Source organism: Xyrauchen texanus, chromosome 14, assembly GCF_025860055.1.
Source record: "Xyrauchen texanus isolate HMW12.3.18 chromosome 14, RBS_HiC_50CHRs, whole genome shotgun sequence".
In the NCBI taxonomy this organism is placed as follows: Eukaryota; Metazoa; Chordata; class Actinopteri; order Cypriniformes; family Catostomidae; genus Xyrauchen; species Xyrauchen texanus.
In genome coordinates this window covers 13996270-14015519 of record NC_068289.1, presented here as the reverse complement: position 1 = coordinate 14015519, position 19250 = coordinate 13996270, and the positions used below count along the sequence as shown (strand labels likewise).

At 42.3% G+C, this 19250-nt stretch overlaps 1 protein-coding gene across 1 annotated transcript in view; it reads right to left on the bottom strand.

Moving 5' to 3' along the window:
* cfap91 (cilia and flagella associated protein 91) overlaps nt 1-12661 on the bottom strand; it is a 31943-nt gene extending 19282 nt beyond the window's left edge. The window contains exons 1-14 of the mRNA XM_052141997.1: nt 12526-12661; nt 12292-12368; nt 11155-11312; nt 10629-10706; nt 10406-10462; nt 10031-10215; nt 8390-8567; nt 8109-8266; nt 7487-7669; nt 6740-6873; nt 6532-6645; nt 5644-5715; nt 5402-5548; nt 727-948 (exon numbers count right to left, since the gene is read on the bottom strand). Coding sequence (XP_051997957.1) covers nt 727-948; nt 5402-5548; nt 5644-5715; nt 6532-6645; nt 6740-6873; nt 7487-7669; nt 8109-8266; nt 8390-8567; nt 10031-10215; nt 10406-10462; nt 10629-10706; nt 11155-11312; nt 12292-12368; nt 12526-12613 — 1851 coding nt within the window. The 5' untranslated portion in view covers nt 12614-12661. The remainder of the gene's footprint in view (nt 1-726; nt 949-5401; nt 5549-5643; nt 5716-6531; nt 6646-6739; nt 6874-7486; nt 7670-8108; nt 8267-8389; nt 8568-10030; nt 10216-10405; nt 10463-10628; nt 10707-11154; nt 11313-12291; nt 12369-12525) is intronic.
* Nucleotides 12662-19250: the final 6589 nt, after the last annotated feature.

Sequence of the window (19250 nt, the reverse complement as noted above, 5' to 3'; positions counted from 1 at the left end):
GGATAGAACCAGTGACCTTCTGATTAACAGTTATGTGCTTTAGCCCACTATGCCACCACCACTCCACATGATTTGTCCTCAAAAGTGCTGATAAAACGTCCTGTTTAATTCTACTCGCGGAAGTTCCATTGAACCGCTGAGTTTATCGAGAAAGTATTTTCCAATTTTGTGTGCTATAAGCATCAGACGTTAGTGCACGGATTGTGGGCGGTCTGTGGGTGTGCTGTCTGAGTTTAAGGCATGATCATTGGCAGTTAGAACATACCAGACATATTGAACAGATGTGGGGGCGTCGTCATTCTAGAAAGCATTTGATTGGACAAGGTTTCTCAACCTGTATGTGACATGGATGTTCTGGAGTCTTTTTAGCCAGAAGAGAGAAACAGCAGATTTGAAATTTTTATATTATCAGAATTTTTTTTGTCAATGTTTAGAAGCTCACTAAAATAATGATGACCTTAAAGTTAATAGATACAGACTAAAAGCAGCAAAACATTAATGATGTTTGATTTCACGGGTCTTTAAGATTTGTACAAGTGGCGAACTCAAAATGTGCTTTACCACATAAAAAGATACTTCACACACATAATCTAAGTCAGCTGTTAGGGACCCCCCGAAGGGAGATGGGGAAATCCAAGAGAAGTGTACGGCGCATGTCCATATGTTGAAAGGATTTTATTGAGTGGAGATAAAAGCACATTCAATGTGAATAGAATTTCTAGAAACCTGTTTGAATATTTCATCCTCTTCTCTACGTCTTCTCTCCTCTATCTGCCTCCTTCCACTTTCCTCAGCCTCACGAATACGCCGGTCTCTCTCAGCCAATAGAGTGAAGGCATGGATTCGCCTTTCCTCTTGCAGCCGAACCAACTCTTTAGACAGGAAGTCCAGCATGTCCACTATCACTGTCCCAGACAGGCCAGCAATGGAGGACTCGATCTGAGACACCTGAGAGAAAGACAGAGGACCAATGAATAAGGAGGAACTAAGATTTACCAGATCAATAGTTATCTAATAATTTCTTAATATTAGACACAACCAAAACTTTTATCCAAAGCATCTTACGGTGCATTAAATGTATACATTTTATCAGTAGATGTGTTTCTAGAGTATCTTACCTATGACCATATTTTGCTAGTGCCTTTCTTCTTCCAGTTGAGCTACAGGAACACTATAGTACACTACACTAGAGTAGCAGTAACTGAGCTGTTATAACTCATTATATATAAATACTTCCGTCATTTTGTTTTGTGATTTTTTTATTTAGACCACAAAATCCATTATTCAATGGTTTAAAGGGGTCATATCGTTAAAAATAAAAAATATATATATTTTTGGTCTTGCCTGAGATCCACATAAAATATTATTAATTTCTCACTAAAATTTCTCACTTTCTTATTAAAACTATCCTTGCTGAAATGTTCTGCTGAAACTGTCTAGATTGGACTGAATCATCAGGGACCTTCTTAAAATAAACATCAGGTGCTTTTTTTTGTTGGATCCACACATCTTATCACGTGGCTTGATGAGTGTGTTACCGCAGAGACATAGCGCATGTGGAGGCTTCACGCTATTTTCGGCGGCATCCATGCACAACTCACCACGCACCCCATAGAGAGCGAGAACTACACATTATAGTGACCACGAGGAGGTAACCCCATGTGAATCTACCTTCCCTAGCAACCAGGCCAATTTGGTTGCTTAGGAGACCTGGCTGGTGTCACTTAGCATGCCCTGGACTCAAACTCGCAACTCCAGATACACCAATACTCGCTGAGCTACCGAGGCCCCTGAGGAATAAGAGTATCTTGATTTCTCAGTGAGTTGTTGAAGTATAAAATGAGCCATTCTTAGTTTTAATAAATTGTGTTTCTGGACTGGGAAGGAAGATTTGACTTCCAAAAATGACAGTATGTTTTCACTGTACTATGAACTTTTGGAAAAAACCTGAATCCTTGTAACCCCTTTAAAGAGATAATTTATAAAATTGCTTCTGAAGATATGGATTTAACTACTGGATCCATATGGACTACTTTTAAGTAGCCTTTATATACTTTTTGGTCCTTTAAAGTTCTGGCTGCGTTCACTTTTTCATTCCCATTTTATGGACCTAAAGAGCTTTGATATTTTTCTAAAAACTTTCAGCAGAAGAAAGAAAGGATGTCACACATCTGGGATGGCATGTGGGTGAGTAAATTATTAGATCATTTTCATTTTTTGGTGAACAATCCTTTTAAGTGCACAGTCATGCTGAGAAAGCCTGTTTGAATTGCAGATAATTGGAAAAGATTGGTGGTAAACTGTATGTTAAAGCAGTGGTGCTGTATGTTAAATCTTTTAACATGACATTTAACATTTGTCACGAACCCCGCTCCCTCGCTCCGCCCCCTCGAGCTTCCACGCTCGTTCCGCCCCCTCGTTCCGCCCCCAAAGCCTGACACGGCCCTAGCCCCGAAGCCTGACACGGCCCTAGCCCCGAAGACTTACACGGCCCTAGCCCCGAAGCCTTACACGGCCCTAGCCCCGAAGCCTGACACGGCCCCAGTCCCGAGGCCTGTCACGGCCCCAGTCCCGAAGCCTGTCACGGCCCTAGTCCCGAAGCCTGACACGGCCCCAGTCCCGAAGCCTGACACGGCCCTAGCCCCGAAGCCTGACACGGCCCCAGTCCCGAGGCCTGTCACGGCCCCAGTCCCGAAGCCTGTCACGGCCCCAGTCTCGAAGCCTGGCACGGCCAGCGAGTCAACGCCCATGCCTGCCACGGCCAGAGAGTCAGCGCCCATGCCCGCCATGGCCAACGAGCCAGCGCCCATGCCCGCCACGGCCAACGAGCCAGCGCCCATGCCTGCCACGGCCAACGAGCCAGCGCCCATGCCCGCCACGGCCAACGAGCCAGCGCCCATGCCCGCCACAGTCGGCGAGCCAGCGCCTGTAGCCTCGACCGTCCCCATGGCCACGTCCCCTGTTGGCCGAGGACGCAAGAGAAGGAAGAGGGCCCCTTCTCCCCAGTCTCGTCTTGTGCTCAAGACCGCAGAGGTTCCCTCAGAGTCTTCCACGGCTCTGCCGGGTTCTGCTCCGCCCCCAGAGTCTTCCACGGCTCTGCCGGGTTCTGCTCCGCCCCCAGAGTCTTCCACAGCTCTGCCGGGTTCTGCTCCGCCCCAGAGTCTTCCACGGCTCTGCTGGGTTCTGCTCCGCCCCCAGAGTCTTCCACGGCTCTGCCGGGTTCTGCTCCGCCCTCAGAGTCTTCCACGGCTCTGCCAGCCTCCGCTCGCCCCTCAGAGCCCTCGTGGCCTCCGCCTCTCGAGTCTCCCAAGGCTCCTCCTCCCAAGCCTCCCAGGGCTCCTCTCAAGCCTCCCAGGGCTCTTCCTCTCGAGCCTCCTAAGGCTCCTCCTCTCGAGCCTCCCAGAGCTCTACCTCCCAAGCCCCCCAGGGTTCTGCCTTTCAAGTCTCTCGAGCCTCCCAGAGCTCTAACCCTCGAGCCTCCCAGAGCTCCGCCTCTCAAGCCTCTCAGGGCTTCTCCTCCCGAGTCTTTCAAGGCTCCTCCTCCCAAGCCTCCCAGGGCTCCTCCTCTCGAGCCTCCCAGGGCTCCGCCTCATGAGCCTCCCAAGGCTCCTCCTCCCAAGGCTCCTCCTCCCAATCCTCCCAGGGCTCCTCCTCTCGAGCCTCTCAGGGCTTCTCCTCTCGAGTCTTTCAGGGCTCCCCCTCACAAGCCTCTCAGGGCTTCTCCTCTCGAGTCTTTCAGGGCTCCACCCCTCAAGCCTCTCACGGCTTCGCCTCTCGAGTCTCTCAGGGCTCCTCCCCCCCTCAAGCCTCTCAGGGCTTCCCCTCTCGAGTCTCTCAGGGCTCCTCCTCCCCTCGAGCCTCTCAGGGCTCCGTCCCTCGAGTCTTTCATGGCTCCACCCCTCAAGCCTCTCACAGCTTCGCCTCTCGAGTCTCTCAGGGCTCCTCCCCCTCTCAAGCCTCTCAGGGCTTCCCCTCTCGAGTCTCTCAGGGCTCCTCCTCCCCTCAAGCCTCTCAGGGCTTCTCCTCTTGAGTCTTTCAGGGCTCCACCCCCTTCCAAGCCTCTCAGGGCTCCGTCTCTCGAGTCTTTCATGGCTCCGTCTCTCGAGCCTTCCAGGGCCCCACCTCTAGAGCCTCTCGAGTCTGCCACGACCTTTTTCCCCGAGCCTCTCACGGCTCTACTCCCAGAGACTCCAGAGCTTCCTAGGGCTCCGCCTCCCGAGCCTCCTACGGCTCCGCCTCCCGAGCCACCTACGGCTCTACCCCCCGAGACTACAGAGCCTGCCAGGTCGTCGCCTCGGGGACCTCCCACGGCGCCACCTCCATTGGCTCCACCTCCTGAGCCTTCCAGGCCTTCCCCCCTAAAGCCTGCTTCGGCTCCACCTCCAGAGCCTTCCAGGCCTCCGCCTCTAGAGCCTCCCACGGCGCCACCGTCATTGGCTCCACCTCCAGAGCCTTTCAGGCCTTCGCCCCTAAAGCCTCCTTCGGCTCCACAGCCAGAGGCGCCTACAGTGCCGCCTCTGACGGCACTGCCTTTCACGGCTCTTCCCTGGCCCCCTGACCCTGTCCAGTGGCCCCCTGACACTCTCCCTGTCCTGTGGCCTCTTCCCTGGCCTCCTGACCCTGTTCCTGTCCGGTGGTCACCTTCCAGACCCCCGGACCCAGTCCCTGTCCTCCAGTCGCCTTCCAGACCCCCTGACCCAGCCTCTGCCCTACGGCTGCCCCCTAGATCTCCTGACCACCTGCCTGTCCGCTATGTTCCCCCAGACCTTGCCTTGATACTGCCCATTGACCCCATGGACTGCCTCATTTCCCTCTGTGCCCCTTGGACTGCCCTCAATTTTGTTTGTGTGTTTTGTGGGTTGTCTGTTCAGGGTTTTTTGTTTGTTGGGTTCATCCAGCACCACTTCCTCGCAACCGAGCGTGGCCGTCAGGAGCCGTCTGTTTTAGAGGGGGGAGTACTGTCACGAACCCCGCTCCCTCGCTCCGCCCCCTCGAGCTTCCACGCTCGTTCCGCCCTCTCGAGCTTCCACGCTCGTTCCGCCCCCTCGAGCTCGCAACATCGTTTTGCTCCCTCGAGCTCGCACGCTCGTTTTGCTTCCTCGAGCTTCCTGGATTTGCCCCTTTAACCTATCTTGATTCCCCGGCTTCGATTTAACGCTCACCCTGACCATTCTTCACTGGATTTGCCCTGTTTTTGTACTGTTGCCTGCTTTGTTGGAATAAAGCAGTTTTCTCCGACATTGTGACTGTCTCGTCTTGTGTTTGTGTGTGCGGGTTACAACATTATACATTAAGAACCACATTATGAGTACATCGAGATAAGCACAAAGATTTATCAGCCATGGTTAATGATGGTTGGTGCTTACTATCCTACCTGTGCCATTCATATCTTCAGTCTTACCATGTCAGAGTGGATGTCTCTGTTCCTCTGTAAGGCTAGTGTGACCTGTTTTTCTTCCTCCTTCTTCTCCAGTTCCTCTCTTTGCAATGTGTGGGTGGTGCGAAGTTCTTGGATGAGTTCCAGACGTTTTTCCTTCCCTTCGAACATCTGACACCCATCATACGTCATTATCCATTTACATCAACAATGATACAATCAGTTAGACATAAGCATGCTCCACCCACCTAACTTGTGCACATTACCTGATTCTGGATAGATCTTCCTCTAAGTACTTTCTGCAGGAAGATGATGGCCAGTTCTCTTTCCTCATCTCCCTGTTAAGTATATAAATTTGATCACAGAATTTGTATGAATATGCAAATATTCTGAAGCAATATACACTCACTGAGCACTTTATTAAAAACATCTAAACACCTACATATTCATGTGATTATCTAATCAGCCAATTGTGTGGCAGCAGTGCAATGCATAAAATCATGAAGATACAGGTCAGGAGCTTCAGTTAATTTTCACATCAACCATCAGAATGGGGGAAAAAATATGATCTCAGTGATTTTGACCATGGCATGTTTGTTGGTGCCAGACAGGCTGGTTTGAGTATTTCTGTAACTGCTGATCTCCTGGGATTTCACGCCCACAGTCTCCAGAGTTTACTGAGGATGGAAATGCCTTGTTTATGAGAGAGGTCAACAGAGAATGGCCAGACTGGTTTGAGTTGACAGAAAGGCTAAAGTAACTCAGATAACCACTCTGTACAATTGTAATGAGCAGAATAGCATCTTAGAGTGCACAACACGTCAAACATTGAGGTGGATGAGCTACAACACTAGAAAACCACGTCAGGCACTTTATTAGGAACATAGTGTTCCTGTGCTCAATGAGTGTAGATCAGTAATTAGAAACAAAACATAAAAATGTAGATAACATTTCGCCATATAAGGGCATGCTACACATACCACAGTTTGAGAACCAATACTTTAGAGACCAGTGTGCTTTTACCAACAGAGCACCCAAACTATCTGCACACAGGCACATTTTGTCTAGCAAACTGCAGATGCAACTTGTTCCACGAAAAAAGCCAGACCTACTAGAAAGGCCAGAATTGCCTACAGCAGGAACATGGGCTGTACCTCAGGGGGGCCATCCACCACAGGGGTCATTGGGCGTGGAGTAGGCTTCTCGTTCTTAAAGAGGAATCGCAAAGGCTTCTTTTCCTCCACACAGACCTTTTCGGCTTTCAGAGCCTGATGAAAAAGGAGGATCAGGGTATGATATGTCACTTCATACACCTCCACAGATAGTCTGATGAAGTGTGAAAAGCACCCCACTGCTCATTACCTGATGAGTCTTCAGGAGCTCTAGTTCTCTGCGGGCTGAGCGTGACACGAAGCCTTTAGTCACTTTAGGTTTTGGCACTTTTATCCGAGGCTCCATGACAGATGGAGGGAGACCTGCCTCCAGCTGTAACAGACCTGATAATCACAAATATACTGTATCACTGCAGTTCTTTACCAGAATTGTAAGGATACAAATTTCAGCTAAAACCAGAATAGGAGACGCTTTTAAAATAACATCTAAAATAACAGATCTGTGAAATCTGCTGTAAACATGTCTCTAATTTGGAGACAGACTAAAAATGCTATTCTATAAATGTATTTGTGTTAAAAATGTAAACTTAAGTGTGTTATTCAGTGTGATAATATACAGTATAGCACAGACTTGTATTTAGCAAATCAATGAATAAAAATTGACTGCCAAAAAATAAAAAAAATATGACATTAGAATAAAAATGTACTTGCATATCAGAAAATATGGATATGAAAAAAGAATACAAGAAATGTAATTAGTTAGTTTTATAATGTAGTTTAATGTTTTGTGAGTGTGTGTGTATATATATATATATATATATATATATATATATATATATATATATATATATATGTAGTATGTATATGTGTGTATCACTATCTGTCTATCGTCTATCTATCTATCTATCTATCTATCTATCTATCTATCTATCTATCTATCTATCTATCTATCTATCTATCTATCTATCTATCTGTATAGATGTATACAGAAGCAGACCTTGGTATGTGCTGAGAAAGTGACTCTTGACCATATTTCGACTGGAATTCCGGTCTGGGATCTGGCCAAAACGAGAAAGAGGAGCATACGTCTGAGACCCATAATCTGAGTAATCCTTTATAATATCTCGTCTCTCCAGCTTTCCCTCCACATTCCTCCTCTTTGCCAGCAGCTTCCGCATTGCTGTGAAATACAGGAGACACTGGATAAAACTAGAATAAGACACATTTTGAAAGTAAGCTGGACAAAGCTATGTCTGAAGGTTTTAAACAGTTTGAGGGATAGTTTGAAGGTTTTGTAGGCCTTGCTAGGAAGCACTAAGGTTTTCTGAGTAGTTGCTAGCCATTTGATAGGATTTCTGGTTGCTAGGCAGTTGCTAGATTTTCTATCTGGTTGTTTTGGTCTTCTGGGTAGTTGCTAGGGCATTGCTAGGTGGTTACTGTGGTGTCCTAACTGGTTGCTAGGGTGTTGTTAGGTGACAGACAGACAGACAGACATTCGGATAGATAGATAGATAGATAGATAGATAGATAGATAGATAGATAGATAGATAGATAGATAGATAGATAGATAGATAGATAGATAGATAGATAGATAGAAATAAATCAAACTGTGGCCTCACAAACAAAATAGTCATTGCGTATCTTCTTCAGCCATGCCTCCTTCTCTTTCTGCTTTTGGGTGAAGCTCACTTCCAGTCGCTCCACCTTGACCTGCTCTTGCTTCTCCTCCCTCTGACGCAGAAGCTGCATCAGCAAGGTCAGTCGTGCCTTCTGCAGCCTAACATTTACAATAAAAGTGAGTTAATATATGTTTGTGCCTTGCAGAAGTAAAGCTCACAATTGCAATTTGACTTCATTAGATTATTGTTAAGATCTTTACAAGTAATTAAGCAATGCTCACTTCTCTATGTCCTCCTCTCTGAAGGCCCACTCCTTCCTTTCCATTTCCTCCATCATCCTCCTCCTCTTATCTAGCTGAGTGAGGTCGTCTAGCGGGGGCAGAGTTGCCTCCCATGCTCTCTTCATTCTCGCTCTCTCTATCATCTCCACTTCTGCCAGTCCTGCAGGCAGCCCATGGCCTAAAGACAACCACATTTATGCTTCTAGCTTCAATATGCAACCTTGATTTTCTGGGATGTTGAGTTTCACAATTGCATGGTTGCAGTGCTTTAGCCAAGCATCTCTTACATGTAAATCTAATAAAAGACAGGAGACAGTTGTCAGGACATTTTTTCTGCTGGGTCGCCCAACATATCCCTCAACAAACATACACTGATGAGCCAAACATTATGACTACTCACAGGTGAACCAAATAACATTGATAATCTCCAAACAAGGCCACTTGTCAAGGTCTGGGTAGATTAGATGGTAAGCGAACATTCAGTTCTTTTAGTCAACAAGTTGAATGCAGGAGAAATGGACAGCAGTAAAGACCTGAGTGACTTTAACAAGAGCCTAATTGTTATGGCCAGTCGACTTGGTCAGAGCATCACTAAAACAGCAATGCTTGTGAGGTGCTCCCGGTCAGCAGTTGTGAGTACCTACCGATAGTGGTCTGAGAAGGGACAAACCGGCAACAGGGTGTTGGTGCCCAAGTCTCATCAATGCACAAGGTCAATAAAGGATATCCCATCTGGTCTGAACTGACAGAGGTCTTCTGTGACACAAGTCACAAAAAATAGTAATGATGGTTACAGGAGGAATCTTTAACAACACACAGTGCATTGCACCCTGTTGCGGATGGGGCTGCGTAGTCGCAGACCAGTCAGAGTGCCCAAGATGACCCCTGTTCACCATCGAAAGCACCTACAATGGGCATGCGAGTATTGGAATTGGACCTTGGAGCAGTGGAACAAGGTCGACTGGTCTGATGAGTACCATTTTCTTTTACATCACATGGACGGCCATGTACATGTGCACCGTTTACCTGGGAAAGTGATGGCACCAGGATGCACGGTGGGAAGATGGTGGAGGGAGTGTGATACTCTAGGCAATGTTCTGATGGGAAACCCTGGGTCTGGCCTTTCATGTAGACATCAGTTTGACATGTGCCCCCTACAGTACCTAAGCATCGTTGCAGACCAGGTACAACCTTTCATGGCAATGGTATTCCCTAATGGCAGTGGCCTCATTCAGCAAAATAATGCACCCTGCCACTCTGCACACATTGTTCAGGAATGGTTTTAGGAACATGGTGAAGAGTTCAAGGTGTTGCCCTGGCCTCAAAATTCCCCAGATCTCAATCCGACTGATCATCTGTGGGATGTGCTGGACCAACAAGTCCAATCCACAACAGCTCAACCTCGCAACTTGCAGGACTTGATGGATCTGCTGCTAATGTCTTGGAGCCAGATACCACAGCACAACTTCAGGGGTCTTGTAAATCCATGCCTCGGTGGGTTGGCACTAATATTTTGGCTCATCAGTGTATAAATACACTCCAATGGTTTCAAGTTCATTTTGGACAATGTGTAAGGCACTGGTAAGGCAAAAAGTCATGTGTAAAATAAACTTGACCATGCACTATGTTTATACTCTTTACCCCACGTGAGTGTGGCCAGTGTGAGCAGCTCAGGGGGGGCTGTCCCAGGACGAACCACATAGTTTGGAGTGTAGGGGTCGGTCTGTGTCTCACTCTCCCGGTAGTCAGTCTGAATTCCCACACTGCGCTGGAAAGGAGTGTGGGGACATTTTTCATCTCCATCCGGAGCAGATAAGAGGTTAAATCTGAGAGAGAGAGAGAGAGAGAGAAAGCAAGAGCAAAATATTCCAAAGACAAATGGAATAGTAGATGGGACATTTTTAAACAGCTCTAAAGTGAAAATCCAGATCATTTCCAAATTTACAGTATGATAGGAAGAATGCATAATTTGATAGACCAAAGGTACAGTATTTAATACATTATCTCATGACTTACTTTGGCGAAGCAAATACAACATCATGAGGAATCTGCTGAGCAAAAGGAATAAGTGGACTGAGGGAAAGACAATGAGAGAGAAGAAAAGTGAAAAAGAAAAAACATAATTATAATTATTTAATAAGGGTTTTTAAGTAAGAATTTTTTTCAGAGTGATGCATTGTGGCATTTGCGTATTTCATAACTGCAGAAATAAAAAAGCATTATATACTGTATGTCTTACCGTTTGAAAAACTTCCAGCGGTCCACTCCTGTCACATCATCAGGGGTTGGTCTATATATGTGAACCCCTGACATAACTCTTACACACAGATATAAAGGTTTAAAAGATTATCAATTTACATGCAAAAACAGCATATAATTAAAATTGTAAAGTATTTAAATATCATCTTTCAATCAGCATAACTAAAAGGCAGTATATACTGCCTTTAAGTTATGCTGATTGAAAGAAGTTGTATTACAGTAATGAGAAACAGATAATCAGTTATGAAATCACATTGATAATAAGAGGAAAAACTCTGATGCCTGAACAGTAAAGAAAATTTTGTGGTAAAATGTGCTTAATTGTCATGAAAATAATGTAAAAATGCAAAAACTCCTACTGCTCCTAAAATGGCCTTTATTTTCTTTGTCCAAAATATGATGTGTTTTTTTTTGGTGTGAAATGAGACCTGAGATTAAACCATCTATTATTATGTTTACAAAGGATTGTTGATATTGTGTTTATAGTGAGGTCATTGGAATTTCACCCAGTCAACTGCTGAAGGGCCTGCTTCCTCTGCTCAGCGTAGCCCCGCCAACGTCGATCAATGTATGCTGGCACAGGATCAGTGACTTCTAGGCGTAATGTATATCGTGGGTGGTGTGGCAGATTACTAAACATGGAGTTAAACTCTGGGACCCTCCGCTGAAAGACACAAAACACACGTTGAATTCTTAAAATGGGCATATCATATATAATTTTTTTAACGTATTTATTACTCCCTGGAACTCATAATGTTAGGATGTAATAATTTTGCTATTATGACCATTTCCAGTGTTGGAGAGAAACGGAATACATGTAACAGAATTACATATTTAAAATACAAAATATAAGTAACTGTATTCCACTACAGTTACAATTCAAATCATTGGTAATAAGAATACAGTTACATTCAAAAAGTATTTTGATTACTTTGAAGAGATTACTTTGCATTTTACTGTCATTTGTTTCATTTAATATTTAGTCCTTTCAGATGGAAAACATTTATACATATAAATTATATGATCCAAAGTTCATTTGAACAGCGGTGAAACACTTTCTTATGATGTGTTACATTCATACGAGCAGACAGAGAAGTAAGTTTGAAGTAAGCAGAAGTAATAGAAATAAACCTTGTGTAAATGGTCAGCTTTCCACAAAGCTAAAATGCTATTTCTAGCCATTTTACATTTATGCATTTGGCAGATGCTTTTATCCAAAGCGACTTACAGTGCACTTATAACAGGGACAATCCCCCCGGAGCAACCTGGAGTTAAGTGCCTTGCTCAAGGACACAATGGTGGTGGCCGTGGGGATCGAAACAGCAAGCTTATGATTAACAGTTATGTGCTTTAGCCCACCACACCTCCACCACTCTGTGTATTTTTTGCATACACATGTTACCAGACATGAAAAAAAAAAAATTCTAAGCTTTGAAGCTCCAAAAAGGTGATAAAGTCAGCATAAAAGTTATTTATATGACTTCAAAGAACAGACCAAAATATAACTCCTTTTTCACTGTAGGCTACATCTTGACAGCAGCCTCCTTGGTGATCATGATTTCAAGCTCGATTACACTTCCTATAGCATTATTCTGTTATTTGTATCATTTAAATATATTTAGAGTTTTCATCTCTCAACTTACCATCCGATCCACTGACGCATGCGCTCTGAGGTTTTCCCTGGCGTGATCCATCTCAGCCGACACTGTATACACTGGGTCTGAAAACAGGACCATGATCCATATTTAAATTAATTTCTTTGATCATAAACAACACAATTTGCACTCTATAATATCATTATATAAGCATTTGTTTGTTTGTAATCTGTATTATCAATCTATATTAATGATAACAAATGTTATTCATGCGCAACTCACCGTATAAATAATCATATAACCTTTGCTGTTTGAAACCAGTGTTGCCCTCATTTTTCTTGTGAAATGTGCGTGTCACAGAGACGCTCATATCTGCTTGTAGCGTGCAAATGTTTTATATGTGATATTTACTATAGACTCAAGCAGGTTATCTGGCAGGAGTGAGGACACAACACAAGCCGGGATCAGGGTGACAGGTTACCATGGAGATTGTAAACAATTCACGTCACTACCGCAATCAGTCCGCTAGGTGGTGTTCAACTCAAACCCACACAAGATGCTCAAAACTGTCATACCTTTCCATGCAAATCTTTGAGTTGTCGTTTGGGCAGTTATGTATTGTATGTATCGAGTTTGTACTTTTAAAAGCTTTATATAGACAGACAAGAATGTTGGAGGCAAACTGTGCTATGTAGCTATGCATCTCATGCACTTCCATACTAGACACATTGAAAATATGCCACATTGTTTTGAGATAAGGTAAGGAAAAACATTTGCTTTACTTATTTATTTTTATTCACAAGAAACTGTTAGAGTAGTGTTATTGTGTATGTGTGGTGGCCAGTTTATTTTAAGGTTATTTAAGTGGCACACTGAGAAGACCAGATTTTAGTAAAAAAATAAAAATGTGTTTGAGCAAAACAATGTCATTCTTGTTAAAATAAATGATAGTAATGACAGTTTTGGCATTTTTTTTGTGTGTGTGTTTGTGTGTGTGTGTGTGTGTGTGTGTGTGTATGCAAGTTATTTAAATGCATTGTCTTTTTGTAGTTTTTCAAATGATTTCATAATTTGTTCACTTACCAGTGTAGCACACACAATACATGTTAAACTGTAAGTGCTTCAAACTGGAGTGAGTTTGAGAGGTTTGGTTGACAGTATATCACTTATGAGGCAACTTGAGCACATTTGGTTGCAACTGAATGAAAACTTGCTTTTGGTGAAGAGCATGTTAGTGTTTTGAACACTGGTTATGCACATTATTATGTAGGAATTTCATAGATTACAGTCAGAGAAGTAGACCATCAGGTTATTTATTAATCAAAGGTGTTGGTGTCACTAGAGAGTACAGTAAAAAATAGCTCTTTAGCTTTTGAACTTGATTCAGTCGTAGACAATGTTTCCACTTGTTTTAAATGAGTCTTCATAATGAAGGGTGAGGGTCGAAATCCCTTGTCTCTTCAGATATATCAATACATATATATATATATATCCTTTTATATCAATATCTATCTATATTCTGTTGCTTAACTTCTTCAATAAAATGATGAATTAACTATATGCATGATCACATAATCAATTTTATTTTTCTTATGCATAACTGAAATATACTTTGAATCATATGTGTGTTGGAATGTTAACTAGTGTCTTTTAAGGAACATTCCAGAGAGTCTCTCTCTCTGTCCTGCCCGTAGTCTGAAGGTCCTTTGGGGATAAGCTTAGCTGTGATGAGAGGGGGCAGGGAGAATGTTAAACATATGTTCCAGATGTATTCTGTGGTTGATTTTTACCTGTCCGTGACTAATTATATGATTTAAAATCCTATGTGATAGCACTTGAATAAGTAGAAGTGTAAATTTTCTCTTATTATCTCTTTAAGGGAAGGAATGCATGTTAAATCTTTCTTCTCCTTTGCCTGAGGGGTGAATATTTCTTATCTCACTGTTTTGGTTAAAATGACCTGATAAATGTGTGCTCTGGTTCCCTTGTGCGCAGAGAAACACTGTCGTTCGTCAGTGTTTCGTGTGTGCGTATTGACCTTCTACCCAGGTTTTGAATCCAGGGAGACACAGCAGGCAGACTCGAAGACGCCCGAGACCATCTGCGAGGTCACTTCAGATGTAAATCTCGGGCCAGGATGACAATTGCGCTGATTAATGTTGATGTGCTATAGCTATCTATATGTTGTGACTTTATGCTCTGTTAGCCAGTCAGGAGTGAAATAATAGAATGTACTCCTTGCAAATGGTATAATTGATGTAAAATTTTGTGTAAGGTACGAGTTAGCTTTCGATCTCCTCGTGAGACTTTGCCGTTGGCTGTACCAATTTCACTGCAAACTATTCTTCAGTAAATTTTGGATTCTTTGATTGAACTTCTGACTCCTGGTGGTTTTCTTTCTCCATATCTGATCGGGTCATAACTGTTATACCCCTAACAATAACTTAAAATGAAATTCTTTGTGTTTAGAAAAACCTAGTTAAAGTCAAGTAATTTTTATTTGTATAGCACCTTTCACAACACACATCATTTCAAAGCAGCTTTACAGAAGAACAGGCATTAACAGAAGATAAAACTGTAATCATCATTGTGTAATTAGATAAAATACAATTGTGAATAGGTGTTTAAAAATAAGTAATTAAATAATAATTGTATTTAGAACCACAGTGATCAAGCCGAAGGCGACTGTGGCAAGGAACACAAAACTCCATAAGATGTTAGTTAATGGGTAAACCCAACAAAATTAGTCAGTGTCAAGTTAACTCAAATAAATCTCTTTTTATTTCTTTATGTACAAACTAGTGAAAGTGAATACATACAGTACATAGATGACATATTTCTTTATTCTGAACACCATATCTATTGTTTAATAATTTCAAACCTTACAAACGTGTAAGATGTTTGCTTACTGAAGTATTCTTCAAAATAAGTGCTATTTATATTTTTAGCATTTAGCAAACATTGCAAAGTGCATTAGTGTCTATATGTGAGACTGCCAAGTTCAAAAGATGGCAAACATGCAATTCTGAATATTAATCTGCTATAGAGTATCACTACCTGCATTTTCTGCAAGTTTTAATTCTGTGTTTTTTTAGGTCTGTAATTGGCATAACATGGTATAATTGTTAAGATCATAAGGCCCATTACACCTATATTTTACACTTATATTGCATATTTAAAATGCATTGAAATAAATAAATGGATAAACATTGTACATAATCATAAAATTGAAGTGGGACCTGACAACATTATTCTTTGTATACTCTCTCCATTATTAAGAAATAAAATACAGTAATAGGCTTCCAGCCTTGAAGCAAATATCAAGGAAAAAATCTGAGTCCACACAAATGCAAGGATGAAGTGGAGAGATATAATATCAAGGAAGAATATGAGGATGGAGTGGAAGGAAATATGAGATAGATCAATAACATATAAGATTAAGAGCCAAAAATTTGAACTAAGATGGGAATGGATTAAACAAGTAGTAATATAATATGAAATGATGATGATTCTTTTTCTTTTACAATTAAACTGCCCTACAAAGGCAAAATGCAAAATTATTATCTTGTTAATGTTATGATCCTGTGACAGATAGATGAGTTTGGCTCATATGCTGTTTTTCAGTGAAAACGATGTGAAAACGCAGTAACTACAAAATCCACATCAAAATAATTCAAGTTTCGGTGTTGGCGTAGTTACTTAGTTTGGCCTTTGTAGGTTAGAAATGTGTAAAGTCAATTAGGTAAATATACTGTTCAGGAATTTAGGTGGATGAATGGAAAGAAAATAATGCCATGTCAGCACCAAAGGTTATTAAATAAGGCCATCAGCTAATATTGGCCGGAATGCCTTTCTGCCAATGACAAAAAAGAAAAATAATACAAATTTCTGGTGCTAATTTGTGATTGGTTGGTTTTGGCTTACAGCCCACAATCAATGTTAATAGAACATCTGACACTGTTGCATGGTGTCTCAGGTTTTACTGTCAAAAGCTGGTACTTAAATGGCACACACTCTGTACAACACCCCACAGAATCTAATTTTATAATCTTACAGTCCTGTTTTAAAATGTAAATAAGTGGCATGTAATTTCACACAAAGCAGTAATAGCAGAATAAATGATTAGAGCAGATGGAGTGGTAATAAATAGTTGTTGAAAATATGTCCAGTGCATATTAAAACTATGCCATATAGATGATGTGCATTGTTTGCTATCCCTTTTTATTTATGTATTTTTTTCAATGTTGATGGAATGGGGGACTCAAAGATAAATTAAATGATGGCAACTGTAGAATTGGACCATCAATGCTTGTTGCAGGTTGAACTTCAATATTATAAAATTACCTATATATTGATCTGTTTCTCACCCACACCAATAATATTTATGCTACTGAAGATATGGTTAATCCACTGGACTACTTTGATGCTGCAAATTTTGGTTCTCATTCACTTGCATGGTATGGACCTACAGAGCTGAGATGGGCTATGCAGCTCTTTAATTTCCCCCATAAACATACCACATTTTTATTTGTAATTTAGATTTGCGTGAGAGACTTTTTTTTTAAACAAATAACAATAAAAAAAATCTTAAGCCAACAGACTTGCTTTCAAGTTATTTTTTTTATTTTAAAAACTTACCTCAAAAAATTGTGCTTAAAGCTAAATAACAGATTTACAAATTTAAAAAGAATAGTCAACCTAAATATTGTAATCTCTCATCATTTACTCAACCCACATGACTTTCTTTTTTCCATGGAACACAAAAGGAGGCGTACTGTACATAAGTAAGACCATGTCTAGCCTATTTTTTAAAGCTTAAGTTTATAACTCCCTTACGGATGTAATCGTAGTTAAGGCTTAAATTGTATTTTTACAATTTCCAACCTCTCCAGAGAACTGTATTTCCAGTCCAAATGTTTCATCTACTGTACTTCCATGGTATCTCTAAATAATAAATCTAAAAGACACAATTACATTTTTTAACATCTTACCATCTGGTAGTACTATTATTTGTAATCCAGGTTATTATAAGTTTTAACTGAGCCACCCAAAATTAGAATTTTAAATTGTGAAGAGCAAGTCCTTTAAGTCTTAAGTTGAGTTTGAAATCAAACTCTTGGCTTTTTGCCCTGTCAACTGAAGTGAGAAATCAAGTGGTCTAACATATTAAAAATAATATGGCAATCAAACTAGCTCTAGAAGAGTGGCGGCATTTGCTGGAGGGGGACCAACATCCCTTTCTGGTACTGATGGACCATACAAATCTTGAGTATCTTCGGGAAGCTTTTCGTCTCAATCCCCACCAGTCACAATTGGCTCTCTTCTTCGCGCACTTCAACTTCACCGTCTCCTATCGTCCTGGAGACAAGAATATCAAGGCAGATGCCCTTTCCCATCTCTACACTCCAGAGGAAACCCTCGAGGAACCGGACACCATTCTTCCACTTTGCATCATTGTAAGCCCAATCCAGTGGTCTCTGGACAATAACATCTGAACCAGCTCTGCTGGGCTGTCCTGCAAATAAGACCTATGTACCCTCTTCCCAATGCTAACTCTCATTGACTCTGTACACTCCTCCTTGGGCAATGGCCACCCTGGGACCAATAGGACTCTCTCACTCATTCAGGACCAGTTCTGGTGGCCACATATGGACAAAGATATCTGAATATGGTTTGTCCAAGGATGTTCCGAATGTGCTGTCTCCCGAACTCCACGACAACTTCCAGCTGGCATGCTCCTTCCTTTGCCCGTTCCTTGTCGACCCTGGTCACACCTAGGTGTCTATTTTTATCATGGATCTGCCATCCCCTGTGGGTTTTACATGTGTTTTGGGGGCAGTGGATCACTTTTCCAAAGCCTGCAAGTTGATTCACCTCAAGGGACTACCCACCACCCTAGAAACTGCTGAAACCCTCTTTAATCTCATTTTCTGCAATAATACAGTCTCCAACAGAGGCCCCCAGTTCATCTACAGAGTCTGGAGGGTTTCTTTTAAATCTTAGGACTAACCATCAGTCTCTTTTCCGGTTACCATCCACAGAGTAACAGTCAGACAGAAGGGAAGATACAGGAAATTAGCCGTTTCCTCAGAGCCCTCTGCTATCGCCACCAGAACTGATGGAGTTGTTTCCTGTCCTGGGCCGAGTATGCACAGAACTCCCTACATCAGCCCTCCACCAACCTTACACCCTTCCAGTGCATACTCGGCTACCAACCTCCTCTCCTCCCATGGTCAGGAGAACCATCAGAGGTACCAGCTGTCGCCCATTGGTTTAGAGAGAGTGAGAGGGTCTGGGACGTGGCTCACCACCACCTGCATTGGGCTGTGTGCTACCAGAAGTTTCATGCTGATGCCCGGAGAGCTGACACTCCCAGCGCTAATATCCTACCATCCCTCTCCCCTGAGTACTGATCACCTACACCTGCCACTCATCACTGCATCAATCACTTTCCTGATTCCTCTCCTTCGCTACTCCAACAATCCCAAAGGTCACTGTTAATCACATCCTCTCTGTGTTTGTTACTCTGTTATAGTTAATCTCTGCTGTTGTTTTGTTTGTTTCAATAAACATATGCCACCGGGTTCAGCATCTTCTTTGAGTCTGGGTATCTGTGACCATATTATAATTAGCTAATAATTTTTATTGGATGCCCAATTTCCTTACTTTCCAATACACTCAGTTGCGAAAGTTTTGGTAGTTCTTCAAGAATGAACAAAGTGGCGTTGATCAGTTTGCAAATTAGTGAAACTGGTGAAACTGCTCAAACTGAACAATTACAAATGGCAAAGTTTATTATGCAATTTTTATTTATGTAGGTCTTTCATTCAGGCTCTCAAAACACAAAACGGCATACTTGCAAATGACATACTAAAATACATTGTGCAGGCTATATGAAAGTTGAATGTTCACAATAGATCATCCAGTGATGACTAGAGCAAATAATTTACACTGCCCCTAACACTTTATTAAAGTTGTGTTGAGAAATATGTCTGAAGGGACACATT